The 13,453-nt window shown below is 48.6% G+C and overlaps 2 protein-coding genes across 2 annotated transcripts; both read left to right on the top strand.

The window, feature by feature from the left end:
• The first annotated feature begins 859 nt into the window (after window positions 1–859).
• LOC143363167 (uncharacterized) lies at window positions 860–5,007 on the top strand. Its single transcript, XM_076803769.1, has 2 exons — window positions 860–4,915; window positions 4,990–5,007. Exons 1-2 carry the CDS (start codon window positions 860–862, stop codon window positions 5,005–5,007), a joined length of 4,074 nt encoding a protein of 1,357 aa, XP_076659884.1.
• A 61-nt stretch (window positions 5,008–5,068) lies between these two features.
• On the top strand, window positions 5,069–6,028 carry LOC143363166 (uncharacterized). The gene has a single exon (XM_076803768.1). It carries the CDS (start codon window positions 5,069–5,071, stop codon window positions 6,026–6,028), a length of 960 nt encoding a protein of 319 aa, XP_076659883.1.
• The last annotated feature ends 7,425 nt before the right edge of the window (window positions 6,029–13,453 follow it).

The following is a 13,453-nucleotide window of genomic DNA, read 5'->3' as shown; positions in this document are numbered from 1 at the left end:
AAAGAATCAAAAACACCATATGAAATGTGGCGTACGAAAAAGCCTCAATTAAGATACTTAAGGGTTTTCGGAACAACTTTGTATGTTCATAATAAAACCAGTGTCGCGATTGCGGCCTTGGCGTTCTGTTAATCGCAATTTTTTTATAATTTAAGTTTGTATTACGCGCCCCAAAAATGTATCGGCGCGTGCGAGCGCTACCGATTCCGCGAGCGAACCACGAACCACCGCGCCGCGGTTCGGCGCTCAGTCTTCTTCTAACGATCGTTTTACCACGTGCGCGTTCTCCGCCGCTATACCACGTTGGTCCGCTTATTAAAGGTCGACGACCATTCTGTCGTATCCTCCGGATTTTCTTTGTCTCCGTAATTTCTTCTCCAATTACGAGCTAAACGTGCGCGCCCGCGACGGCAATCTCTTGCACACGAGTGAGAGTTCCGCGAGCCGTATTCTTGCCCGAGCTATTCCGCCCCGAAATTTCTAACTCGCTCGCGTGCGAACATTGGTCCTTCGAGCCGGATTTCTGCGGGTTACGCGCCGAGCCGTGCCTTTAGGAGCACTTGAAATCGAATAGTCGATTTTCTAAAAAGTGAAGTGAGACCTCCAGTGACTCTAAACGTACAGTTTTCTGTAAATTACTCGCTAAAATTCGCCGCTTACGCGAACACGTGGCTCGTCATACGCAGCGGTATCGCGCCATTGTCTCGAGTCCTCGCGTCCTTTCAGTAAACACTCTTCGCGTGTGTAAGTGTGTGCGTGTTCGACACGGCTCTGGAACGGGGTTTTTTCTACATTGACTCTTGTGTAGCCGACTTGTACCCGTTACATCGATCGTTCTAGAATCCGACGGTTTTGAACAATGAGCGAATTCGAGCGGGTTGTGGAGCGACAAGAGCTCATCGGAAAATACATTTTGAACTTTTGGACAAACGTGCAGAAGAGTGCGAAAGGCAAGCGCGACGTGTTCTACTTCGCGAATTGCGAGCAAAGACTCGAACGCTATTGGTCAGACTTTTACGAGGGAAATTTTAAAGTAAATAATTTCCCGGACGCGGCCAAATCCAACTATGTCCTCGAGGATCGGTTTTCCACCGTCGAGGAGTCCTATGCGGAAACTTCCGCCCGGATCCAAGCGGAAATGGCGGCGTTGCAGTCGCCCTCTACATCCTCTCAGCCGAGCACGAGTGCCGCTCCGGAACAGGCGCCTCAGGACACGACTCCACTGCCGACGATTTCTCTTCCGAAGTTTTCGGGAGATCCGACTCAGTGGACGCACTTCAAGGATCGATTCACGGTACTCGTGCACGATCGACCAAGGTTATCTAAGGGCATAAAACTACAGCATCTCCTGGCGTGCCTTCAAGGCCCTGCGCTTCGTCTATTGAGTAATATTAAAGTGGAGGATGGCAACTATGATACCGCCTGGAACAAGCTGCATAAGCGGTACGGCCACAAGCGCCAGTTACTCTCTGTGCAGCTACGGGCCCTCCTATCGTTGCCTCGCGTTACCAAAGGTACCGCCGACGAATTGACGGAGCTCATCGACCGAGTGGATGCTGCCGCGCGAGCCTTGCGACAACTCAATCGCCCGACGGAGCTCTGGGACGACTGGTTCGTTCAGCTTATCGCCGACCAGCTGGATGAAGGAACTCGATTGGAGTGGGAAACTTCGCTCCCTGATCTGGAGGTATATGCAACGTACAGTCAAATTATTGAGTTCCTGGAGGCTCGAGCTCATGCTCTGCGTACTGCCGCTCCGCCTCCGCATGCTCGGAAGTCCCTCGGCCCGACGAAAGCCACACCAGCGAAGAGCCACGCTGTCAGCTCCCTCCAGGCCACTACGGAGTCCTCTGACAGGCCGACCAGGAGCTGCTTGCTCTGTCAAGCAGGCCACTTCTTCTCGTACTGCCCTCGGTTCCGCAGGAAGTCCGCCGTCCAGCGCCAAGAATTGGTGAGACAATTGAATTTATGTCAGAATTGCTTCAAGGTTGGTCATAAGATGGCAGACTGCACGTCATCGAATTCGTGCCGTGTTTGTCAATCGCGCCACCACACGATGATCCACGGAGCTTTCCAGTCGAACGATGCCGATGGTGCCGAACGGGTGAACGCTTCGCACGGAAGACGCACTCCGAACGTTCTCGCCGCTGAGTTCGTGCCCTCTTCCTCCTCCATGGCTGCCAACACGACTGACGTTGCTGTTACGTCCTCCGCCGTGGTGTACCTTGAGTCGTCGACGGGTCACCGAATCATGGGGCGAGCTCTCTTGGACTCTGGCTCGGACAAGTCATTTGTGACGGAGCGGGTGGCCCAATTGCTTCACCTCAAGCGAACTCCGCTCATACGAGCCATCCGCGGGTTCGGCGGGGTAAGTGCAGGGGTTTCTAAGAGCAACGTCACTCTTACGCTCGTTTCCAGAGAGGATCCCTCCTTCCGGCTGACTTTCGACGCCCTGACTGCTCCAAAGCTGACTTCCGTCCTCCCACGGCAAGACTTGGACACTGAGTCGTGGCCTCATCTCCGCGATTTAAGCCTCGCCGACCCCTGGTTTAATCAGGCTGCTTCCGTGGACGTTATCCTCGGCGCTCACGTCTTCGGCGAGATCCTCAGCGGTGCCATCCGAGGTCCGGCCGGCTCTCCGTCAGCCTACAAAACTGCTCTGGGCTGGGTGATAACCGGGCAGGCGCGGGCCCCCGCGAAACCGGGCCGTCACTCGACCGCGCTTCCTACTTGTGCTGCGGAGTCCGATTTGGATCTTCACCAGTTGCTGAGGAGATTTTGGGAAATAGAGGAGTCTACGTCGCCGAAGCTCTTGTCCCCAGAAGAGGAATATTGCGAGCAGCTGTTCCGGGAGACGGTGACGCGAGACTCCACTGGTCGCTACTCGGTGAGCCTGCCAATAAAGAACAACGCCCAGATAGGCGGTACGCGGAAGCAGGCTGTTAGAATCCTTCATTCTAACGAACGTCGGCACCGAACGAATTCTGCGGTCCGTCCGGCTTATGTAGGTTTCATGAGGGAATATCTGTCCTTGGGTCACATGGAGCCCGTACCCTCCTCGCCACCGGACTCCTCAACTCGGGTCTGCTACTTGCCGCACCACGCGGTCTTCAAGAAGAGCGATCCGTCACGAAAAATCCGAGTCGTCTTCAACGCCTCGGCGCGCGACGACCACGGGAATTCTTTAAATGATTGGCTGTTGCCCGGACCGAAGTTGCAGCCGCCGCTTTGGGCCATTGTTGCTCGATGGCGATTACACCGCATAGCCTTCACTGCCGATGTGGTAAAGATGTTCCGGCAAATTCGAGTTCGTCCCTTTGATTGCGATCTGCAGCGAATCGTATGGCGAGCTTCTCCCGAGGAAGACGTACAGGACTATCGTCTGCTCACGGTGACCTACGGCACCTCTTCGGCTCCCTTTCTGGCCCTCCGCGTGCTCCAGCAACTGGCAATGGACGAAGAGCATCGCTTCCCGAAGGGGGCCCTGGCTCTCCGACGGAACACCTATGTCGACGACATCTTCACGGGCGCCGACTCCCTAGAAGAAGCCACGCGCATCCAGCGGGAACTCCTGGGTCTGGCCAAGGCGGACGGTTTCGACCTCGCAAAGTTTGCCTCCAATTCGGAGCACCTCGCTCTCGCTCGACAAAGCTCCGTGGATATGACCGAAGGAGCCCTGAAATACGAGCAGGGCGTATCGGCCCTAGGACTTCGCTGGAACCCAACCTCAGATTGCCTGTGCTTCAGCGTCTCGGATTCGCCATTGCCTGAGGCTCCTACGAAGAGAATGGTCCTATCCGATGCTGCTAAGCTCTTCGATCCAGTAGGCTGGTTGGCTCCCGTCCTCGTCTCGGCAAAAATCCTGATGCAAAACCTCTGGTTGAGGGGGATTGGCTGGGACGACTTGCTCCCCTCGGAGCTCGCTTCCTGCTGGCGAACTTGGAGGGCTCATCTCCCTCGGCTTCAGGAACTGCAGATTCCTCGATGGGTCAACTACTCTCCTCACGACACCTATCAAATCCACGGCTTCTGCGATGCTTCAGAACGAGCGTATGCGGCCACCACCTATCTCCGCTCCCGGTCGCCTGAAGGCATCGTACATTGTCACTTGCTGCGCGCGAGAACTAAAGTGGCCCCGGTGAAAACTGTCACTATTCCCCGGTTGGAACTTTGCGCAGCAGCACTGCTAGCCGAACTGGTCCCGGAAATTGTTGCCGAAATGGGTTTGACGCACTGCCCGATACATCTTTGGACTGATTCGCAGGTCACCTTAGCTTGGATCCGAGGCCATCCCTCGCGCTGGAAACCGTTTGTGGCCAACCGTGTCTCGCAAATCCTCTCTGCTGTCCCCGACGGACACTGGCACCACGTCGGCTCGAAACACAATCCGGCAGACGGGGCTTCTCGAGGTGTCTCGCCGATGGAACTTCTACACTTAGACCTTTGGTGGCACGGTCCGTCCTGGCTCCTGCAGGATCCGAGTGCATGGCCCATTGTCGACTGTCCGAGCGTTCCTGAGGCGGAATCAGAAGCTCGAAGGAGTGTCACCGTCCTCGTTGCCCAAGAGTCATTCCTCGATGGGTTGCTCGGTCGATACTCTTCTCTTACACGCCTAATACGTGTGACTGCCTACCTACGTAGGGTGACTCCTTGTAATCGGCGACCAGATAAACCACCTCTTGCCTTTTGGGTCCGCCACGTACAAGGATCGCACTTTGAGCTGGAGCTTGGCGCCCTCCGCACAGGACAACCGATCTCTGGCAAAAGTTCTATTGCCCGGCTCACTCCGTTTCTGGACGAGGATGGACTTCTACGCGTTGGAGGACGGATAGACAACGCACCGCTCCCTTTCGACGAGCGCCATCCCATCATCCTGCCGAAGGACAGCCATCTGACTCAGCTGATAGTGGCTCAGGCACACCTGGACACTCTGCACGGCGGACCACAACTTTCCCTGAGTCACATCCTACACCGCTTCTGGATTCTCAGGGCTCGGGACCTTATTAAGCGTACCCTGTCTCGCTGCAGCAAATGTGCCCGCCTGAAAGCGAGCCCAGCCACGCAGCTTATGGGGCAGCTGCCAAGCTCCCGGGTGACCCCTGCGAGGCCGTTCCTGAACTCCGGGGTCGATTATGCGGGGCCTCTTCGGATCCGTTGTGCCCCAGGCCGGGGACGGAAGTCCTACAAGGGTTATTTGTGTCTGTTTGTCTGTCTTGCGAGTAGAGCCGTCCACATTGAGGTTGTTTCAGATCTCACCTCCGAAGCCTTCCTTGCCGCTTTTCGCCGCTTCGTTTCACGCCGAGGACGCGTTGCCACTCTACTAAGCGACAATGGCACAACCTTCAAGGGCGCTGACGCAGAACTACGGGCGCTGTTCCAGGCTTCGTCTGCCTTTTACAAGCAGAACGCTGAATTGCTGGCTAACGACGGGACGTCCTGGGAGTTCATACCTCCGTACGCACCTCATTTCGGCGGACTGTGGGAGGCGGGCGTGAAGTCGGTCAAGTACCATCTCCGACGAGTTATTGGTGAAACAACCTTGACCTTCGAGGAGCTGTATACAGTCACCTGTCAAATTGAGGCCTGCCTCAATTCCCGACCACTGTGCGCGCTCTCTTCTGATCCTCACGACCTCACCGCGCTCACTCCTGGTCATTTGTTAATAGGCTCTTCCCTAACGGCTATCCCCGAGCCTGCCTCACTGAGTCAGCCTCCTCCCCTCAAGCGCTGGCACCTTCTGTCGCACATTCGAGACTGTTTTTGGCGTCGGTGGTCTCATGAATTCGTTCATCACCAGTTTCAGCGCAAGAAATGGTCGATGAAGACATGGGGCCTCGAAGCGGGAGACCTGGTGTTGATCAAGGAGGATTTGCTCCCCGCGACCAAGTGGAAATTGGGACGCATCACCCAGACTTACCCGGGGACTGACGGCCTCTCTCGTGTCGCTCAGCTACGCACCGCATCGGGGACCATCACCCGACCTTTCGCCAAATTGTGCCTGCTGCCAATGTCGACAGCCGCCTCGTAACTGCAGGCATCATGGCGGGCGGAAGAACACCAAGCGTCCCCTGCGCTGAACCCGATTGGTTTCCACCCGACCTTCTGATTGAAATCTTGAATGGGCAGCGAGCGCCCTCGTCAAACTATCCACTTGCGCGAGCGAACCCCCAACTGTTCACTTTTCGTCACCACGAGGCGGGCGGCATGTCGCGATTGCGGCCTTGGCGTTCTGTTAATCGCAATTTTTTTATAATTTAAGTTTGTATTACGCGCCCCAAAAATGTATCGGCGCGTGCGAGCGCTACCGATTCCGCGAGCGAACCACGAACCACCGCGCCGCGGTTCGGCGCTCAGTCTTCTTCTAACGATCGTTTTACCACGTGCGCGTTCTCCGCCGCTATACCACGTTGGTCCGCTTATTAAAGGTCGACGACCATTCTGTCGTATCCTCCGGATTTTCTTTGTCTCCGTAATTTCTTCTCCAATTACGAGCTAAACGTGCGCGCCCGCGACGGCAATCTCTTGCACACGAGTGAGAGTTCCGCGAGCCGTATTCTTGCCCGAGCTATTCCGCCCCGAAATTTCTAACTCGCTCGCGTGCGAACAACCAGAGAATCAAAATTTGAGGATAAATCCTGGAAAGGTATTCTAGTTGGATACGAAGCAAATGGTTATAAAGTAATTTTGTAGTTTCAAGCCCAGTAATGGTTCGATCTGAAACTGATAAATCTAAATCAGTAATCTCTCAAAAATCTAATAATGATAAATTAGATACAACTACAACAAAGGTAGTCGAAACAAATGAAAATGCCAAATTAAGTAATGAACTTAATAAATCTGTAATAGAAACAGATAACGACGTGCAATGAATCTTTCAATAATAATAGTAACAAAAATGATAATAATGATAATGAAACAGAAAAATTGTCTCCCGAATTAAGGAGGAGCGATAGGACCAAACATCGTCCAACTGTTGCTTATAATGAAGAATGTCGTATACGTAATGTGTGCCGTACGCGTGAGTGGTGAGAGCGACTGCGCACGCTAGCCGCGCACGTATTGTGTGTACGTAATTAGTCGCTATTCGGGCAAGGCCGAGACCACATGGCCGGCAGGTGAAAATACCTTTTATAAGTAACTTGTGTTAATTTCAATAAATATCACATTATACTCGCACGTCGCGGCAGGCCACCTAATCTGATCCTAAATACACCACAAAGAAGAAATGCCAGATGATTATCATCTATCCGTTCGGTCTATTGTTTATGAAGTTCCTAAATCATATCATGAAATCGAAAATAGGGATGATAAAATGAAATGGGAACGGGCTATTAAAGATGAAATAAATTCCCTTTTAATTAACAATACATAGACTCTAGTACCAAAGCCTAATAATAAAAATATTGTTGATTGTAAATGGGTATTTACTATTAAAAATGATGAACATGGAAATCCATTAAAATATAAGGCTCGTCTTGTTGCACGAGGTTTTAGTCAGCAATATTTAGTAGATTATAACGAAACATTTGCACCGGTTGCAAGGATTTCAAGTTTTAGATGTATTTTGGCATTTGCAAATCAGTTTGATTTGTTAGTACATCACATGGACGTTAAAACAGCATTTCTAAATGGTACGTTAAAAGAAGAAATTTACATGAGAGTTCCTGAAGGAATTAAAAGTAGCAACAATGAAGTATGTAGATTGAATAAAGCGTCATATGGACTTAAGGGGGCCGGCAGGTCGACTCTCTGTAACCACACACATACATGAAATCCATATACGTATATGAACTTGCAAGGGTCAAAATGTTGACAAATTGACGCTTCAATATTGCAATGAGCAGTTTAAAAGAGGTCACTTGGGTTTCCTAAAAGTCCAATCTAGGTCTGTCCGGAGCCCAAATTGCGAATATCTACCTCATCGTCGAGTAATTTGTAATATTCGGCAGAAATCTCGCTTTCTGAAGCAAGGATGACGTCACAAGATGGCTGCCGCAGAGAGATTCTCTTAATTTCGAGAGATTTAGTGTTCGTATCGAAAAAAACGCTCTGGACAGACATAGCAAAGACATGTACGAACACGGTGGTATGCATTTTTAATTGATTACTTACTTATTTAAGGCGTAAAATGTCTAGAAAAAAACGCACCATTTCGCGGTTCCGCTTACTAGCGCCCCGGTCTCCCCGCGGCAAACGCTGTACCTTGCGACAGAATACGGTCGATAATGCAGGTCGATATTACAGGTTTACATATGTACGATATGTATGCTGCCGAATATTGCAAATTACTCGACGATGAGGTAGAAATTCGCAATTTGGGCTCTGGACAGACGTAGATTGGACTTTTAGGGAACACAAGTGACCACTTTTAAACTGCTCATTGCAATATTGAAGCGTCAATTTGTCAAGATTTCGACCCTTGCACGTTTCGCTACGCATCTCGTGACGACACGCTTGCCTCGAACGCCTCGCGACTGGCGGTATGTTGCCGAATATTGCTAATTAATCGACGATGAGGCAAAAATTCGCATTTTGGCCTCTGGACAGACCTAGATTGAACCTTTAGGAAAGACAATTGACCATTTCTAAACTGCTCATTGCAATATTGAAGCGGCAATTTGAAAATTTTCTGACCCTTGCACGTTTCGAAAGAGGCCACGACCTTCGGGTCATCGATTCTGTTGAAACTTTGCATACTTATAGATCTCGTTGTCATGTTCACAAATATACACCATTATAGGGTCAGATACTCAATAATTTTCGCGATATTAACGATTGAAGTTTCATTATTTCCTATGTAATGCCGTATTTTTTTCTACGGTACAACAAGATTCGGTTTGGCGTGACTGCAGCGTACCAAGTTTTCAACCGGACGACCAGTGTTCAAATCCTGTCTACTAACGTATTTTTTTAAATTTCATTATGTTTTATCATTGTATATTTATAATATCAATTTCACTTCAAAGTACCGATTTAATTTTGATAAAATATAGCAGGCCGAAGGTCGTGGCCTCGCCTTAGCATCTCGTGATGCCACGCTTGTTTCGAACGCCTCGCGAAATTCACATTTTGGCCTCTGAACCAGAATAACCAGAGGGTTATCAAATCATTTCAATGGAAAAATTGTGATTCCATTAGTTTCTTTTCGCAGAAATCGATTTTTTCCAAAATCCTGAGGTGACAGACAAATTTTGTGATCGGATTTGATGTCAGCGTGATAAAATCTACAAGAACAGATGTACAGAATGTCAAGAAAAATCTAACCGTGCATGGCATTGGATAAATCACAATTTTGTTTAAATATTCCAAGTCTATTTTCAAAGTTAAAACATGTTTGTACCATAGTCTCTCTATTTTTCCCTTCTTTATTTTAACTTCTAAAAAAAAATCATAGCTCTATCTCATTTCTATCGAAAGTTCTTTGATTTTGACAGATACTTCGTCACTTTGTCAAATATAGTGTTACGAGTATCGATATGTTACGATATCGAGACATCGCGCCGAATGGTCTTCGTTGTATCGTCGTCACTAAGACGACGCGGCTAACTTCTCGATTTTATATATTGTAAACATATATAAAACTTTGGAAAATGCTATAAACTTTTATATATATATATATGATATTATTCAAGTTTATTTTACGTTTAGTCTTTAGTTGTAAATTTGTATTTGTTTGTTTCTTAACTTCAGATTTGACATCTAAAGTAAAAAAATATGACAAATTTTGTTTAATTTTTTATGCGCTTTGTGGCATAAAAAAAGCTGCTTTAATTTCATTTTGAATATAATTTTCTTTCTGACAGGAAGTAAATTCCGGCTCATTTTCTTTTTAAAAGAAGTCCTGTTAATATATGTATAAAATTATTATAATGTTAAGAATAAACTGATTCAATTTAATATAAATCAAATGATTTCCTTAGCTTTTGCATACACGTGACTGCTGTTCGAGTTTGATTTCAGAGATAGTAGCAAAAAACTGCAAAGGTAATGTGACAACGAGTCCTGCGTATATCTATGCGCCCGTGGCAATGTACGTGTTAGCATGTGTTGGTCGGCTGAATCGGGCTCATGCAGAAATCAGTTTCACGAAACGCTTGTAAATTTACGGGTTTGATGACATGGCAACAGTGAGGCGAAGATGATATGTGGCAACCATGTCTAGTCGCTAGCTTTCTCTCTCAATTTTCGTTTCTCTTTTCCACTACTACTCAAGTCGGCATTTCATATATTCTTTTTTACCGATATGTCGTAGACGCGACGTAGTTCCACAAAAAAAATTTTAACCATTCCACAATCAGTTTTCCCTACTGACCGTTCGAGGACCGTTCGAGGATTGGCGTGACAGTCAAGGCCAAATGCCTGCCGCCCCCCTTAAACAAGCAGCAAGATGCTGGCTTGAGGTTTTCGAACAAGCGCTTATAGAAAGAGGTTTTAAAAACTCTTCAGTTGATAGATGCATATATATTTTAGATAAAGGAGATGTATCTCGAAATATGTATATATGTTGTACTTTATGTAGATCTCTGGCAGTACCCCGACTCTTAAAGGTGGGGGGGGGGGGGGTGTCATAAACACATTTCAGGCCCAGACCTTTCCTTCCGTTTACGGTTTCAAACCTAAGCAACGGTTTTCCGTTGCACATTTTGCGTTAGTCTCGTCCAGAGTGTCGAGGTATCGAGAGCTAACAGAACCCTTCCGTATCTTGGAATAAAACAGTTTTCTATTATAATCAACTGTGTGTTTATTGTCATAAATTCCATATCCCAATAAGTTGAAACTTCGCAAGGGATAAGAAATTCGACATTTCATATTACACGACCTAATATATTCCATGTTCTTTGTAGGTTACAAAAAATGATTTATTTGAATTACTATTTTAACAATAAATTATTATTGAAATAATAATTCAAATAACTAATATCGAAACAAATTTCTATTACAAAAACTTATTTATTAAAAAAAAAGGTTTAATTAATAAATAACAATAAATAACTACTTAAATAATAAATCAATAAGGCCAGCACAATACAGAATTCAGAATGACAAAACTGAAACCGAAACCGAAACCGAAATCCAAAACCAAAGAATAACAGTTATAGAACCCAAATAATATCGATTCTCCAGAACCATGACCGTAACCGATATAAGCCAGAACCGATATTCTCGTAACAGTTACATCATTTCGGTTCTTCATAATAAAGTGTCGCCCCAGACAAGACAGGCAAGATGCCGAAGTTGTTTGGGCGCCCAAAATCGTCGCCCATAAGGGCTGAGCGTGTCTGCTGGCCGCTTGAGTGGCGCACGGGGTGCTCGCAATAAAGGTCAAGTGCTGAAAATCGTGTCATTTGCTACCAGAACCCCAGAACAGTCCACTCCCCTCTACACCCCTGAGATGCCAATGATGGAGCGTGTCGGCCACAGGCAGGCAACAGGCCACAGACAAAAGGTAGAAATCTCTGCCAATACAAACGCAGTCACGGTGCGGAATTTACTGAAATAATTCAATATTCGTGTATATCACGATATGAAATACATTTTTTTTGCATAGAATGCGTACGAGAATGGAAATTGTTATTAATAATCATATAATAATCATTTCTATGCATAATACAATTTTGCAATAATTATATGTCAATCATTTTTATTTATTCCTAATTTGCTTTTACTATATGTTTTATACCTATTCGAAAAGTAATATGAATATAAAGATAGATCGAGATTGTTTGGAAGAACGTGAATGGGGATCACATTCAAAGTACTGAGAATGAGTCGGATAGCGAATAACATTCAGTTATTATTAATTTCGTTTTGAATTTGTTAGTTTTTAAAAATATATATATATTGTGACGTGGCAAAGTTGTCCACGTCCCTCAGATCTTAGATCGAAAGACCGGGCCGCCCTTTGGCAGCACCACCGCGATAACGGTGGTCGTGATCGATCTCCCTGGGAGCGTCCGAGATCCCAAATTGGATATTGACGCGGTTTGAATGCCGCGCCATTTGGCGCGACACGAAGTTGCAGGACCGTGGCCGGGTCCCAGGGGGGCCCGGATCCTTTTTCCTACTCCCAGGAACGAGGAAAATCCGGAGCTAAAACGTTCGGGGGACGGCTACGGAGGACGCCCTGCAGGAAGTCAACGAGGAGGACACCGAGCCCGGGCCTACCAACCCGGAGGCGCCGCCGAGGGATTACGGGTCTGAGGCGTACATCATCTCGACCTCGTCGCCGCCTCGTCCCGAAAAGCTACACGCACCCGTCGAGGGAATGGCGCGTTGTCTGTCTCCAAGGGAAGCGGCCAATCAACGCGTGTCACCAGGAAAGCGTTAGCCGATAGATCCGTAGCCGAGGGCCCCGTACCGCCGGACGCGGCCCTGACGCGCGAAAGCTAGCGATAGGTTCGAGCGTCGCGCGGGAGCAGGGAAGAGTAGGATAGTGGGGGACGCCTCGATTCCGCGTTAGCGAGTCTTCGCGAAGTAGGGCACTGTGCTGCCGAAACGAGTCCGGGTTAGTCGCTTTACCAGTGCGTCAATCATACAGTAATTTCGAATATCGTCACTGCTGCCGAGGGTAGGAATTGAAAGAGCTGCCGAATTCCGAAAAATCCAAGCCGCTAGGGAGCCCAGAGCTGCCGTAAAGAGAGACCGAAGCGACTAGGAAGCCACGTGCCGCGTGGTAAGTGCCGACCAGGTTTTTTTTCCGCACCATTATGATTTTCGCGTTGGCTCGGTAGCGTTTTTGCGAATCGGCCGGACTTCGAGTCGAATTTAAGACGTGACCTCACTCGCCGTGAATCGCGATCGGGATAGAATCGAGAAGGGGGTGAGGCCGTCGGTCGGTGAACGGACGGGGGGCCCGTATCGTTACCGATTTTTGGCGAATCCAATCTGGGGACGTCCCACGGTGGGACGACGCGACGAAAACCGTATCGCCGTTTCCGGCTAATTCCGACGGCCACAGTCATTTCGAATTTGCTGCAGCGTATACCATCGGAACCCGGTCGCTTCTCGACCGGCTAATTGTCAAGAGAGGCTGCCGTACATCGCGCCCGCGATCGAGTTCGACGCGTCGGAAAGCATACCCGGGTGCAAAAAGCGCGAGCGACCGTCTACGCGTCGTACAAACTTGTAAAATCGCGCGGGCTTCGATTACACCGCTGCCGGGCGATCCCGGCAGCCCCTTGTAAAGTACCGGGAAGAAATAAATGTTAACTCGAAGCCCCAAACTCCTGTACGCTTCTTTCTGAGAAACCTTTCCGCCGCGGGAAACGTCCCGCATTCCCTCCGCGTAGAATCCTGGCCCAGGCTGCCGCTATTCAGGCCCTCGCGCGGTTCTCGTAGATTCGGCAGAATAATTAGCGTCTCGCGTTATCTTCGAAATTGTTCGTGTGACACTTGCGAGTGTCTGGCGCCCGTTTCGAGTCCCGAACCCGATAAAGTCTCCCGTCGGGGAAAA

The sequence above is a fragment of the Halictus rubicundus genome, unplaced genomic scaffold (genome assembly GCF_050948215.1).
Source record: "Halictus rubicundus isolate RS-2024b unplaced genomic scaffold, iyHalRubi1_principal scaffold0025, whole genome shotgun sequence".
NCBI lineage: Eukaryota > Metazoa > Arthropoda > Insecta > Hymenoptera > Halictidae > Halictus > Halictus rubicundus.
The sequence above is the reverse complement of the archived record's forward strand: the minus strand, read 5'-3'. Positions and strand labels throughout refer to the sequence as shown.

What these genes read in the sequence shown, in the direction of transcription:
- LOC143363167 (XM_076803769.1), top strand. Translation starts at nt 860, where the DNA reads ATGAGCGAATTCGAGCGGGTTGTGGAGCGACAAGAGCTCATCGGAAAA.
- LOC143363166 (XM_076803768.1), top strand. Translation starts at nt 5,069, where the DNA reads ATGGGGCAGCTGCCAAGCTCCCGGGTGACCCCTGCGAGGCCGTTCCTG.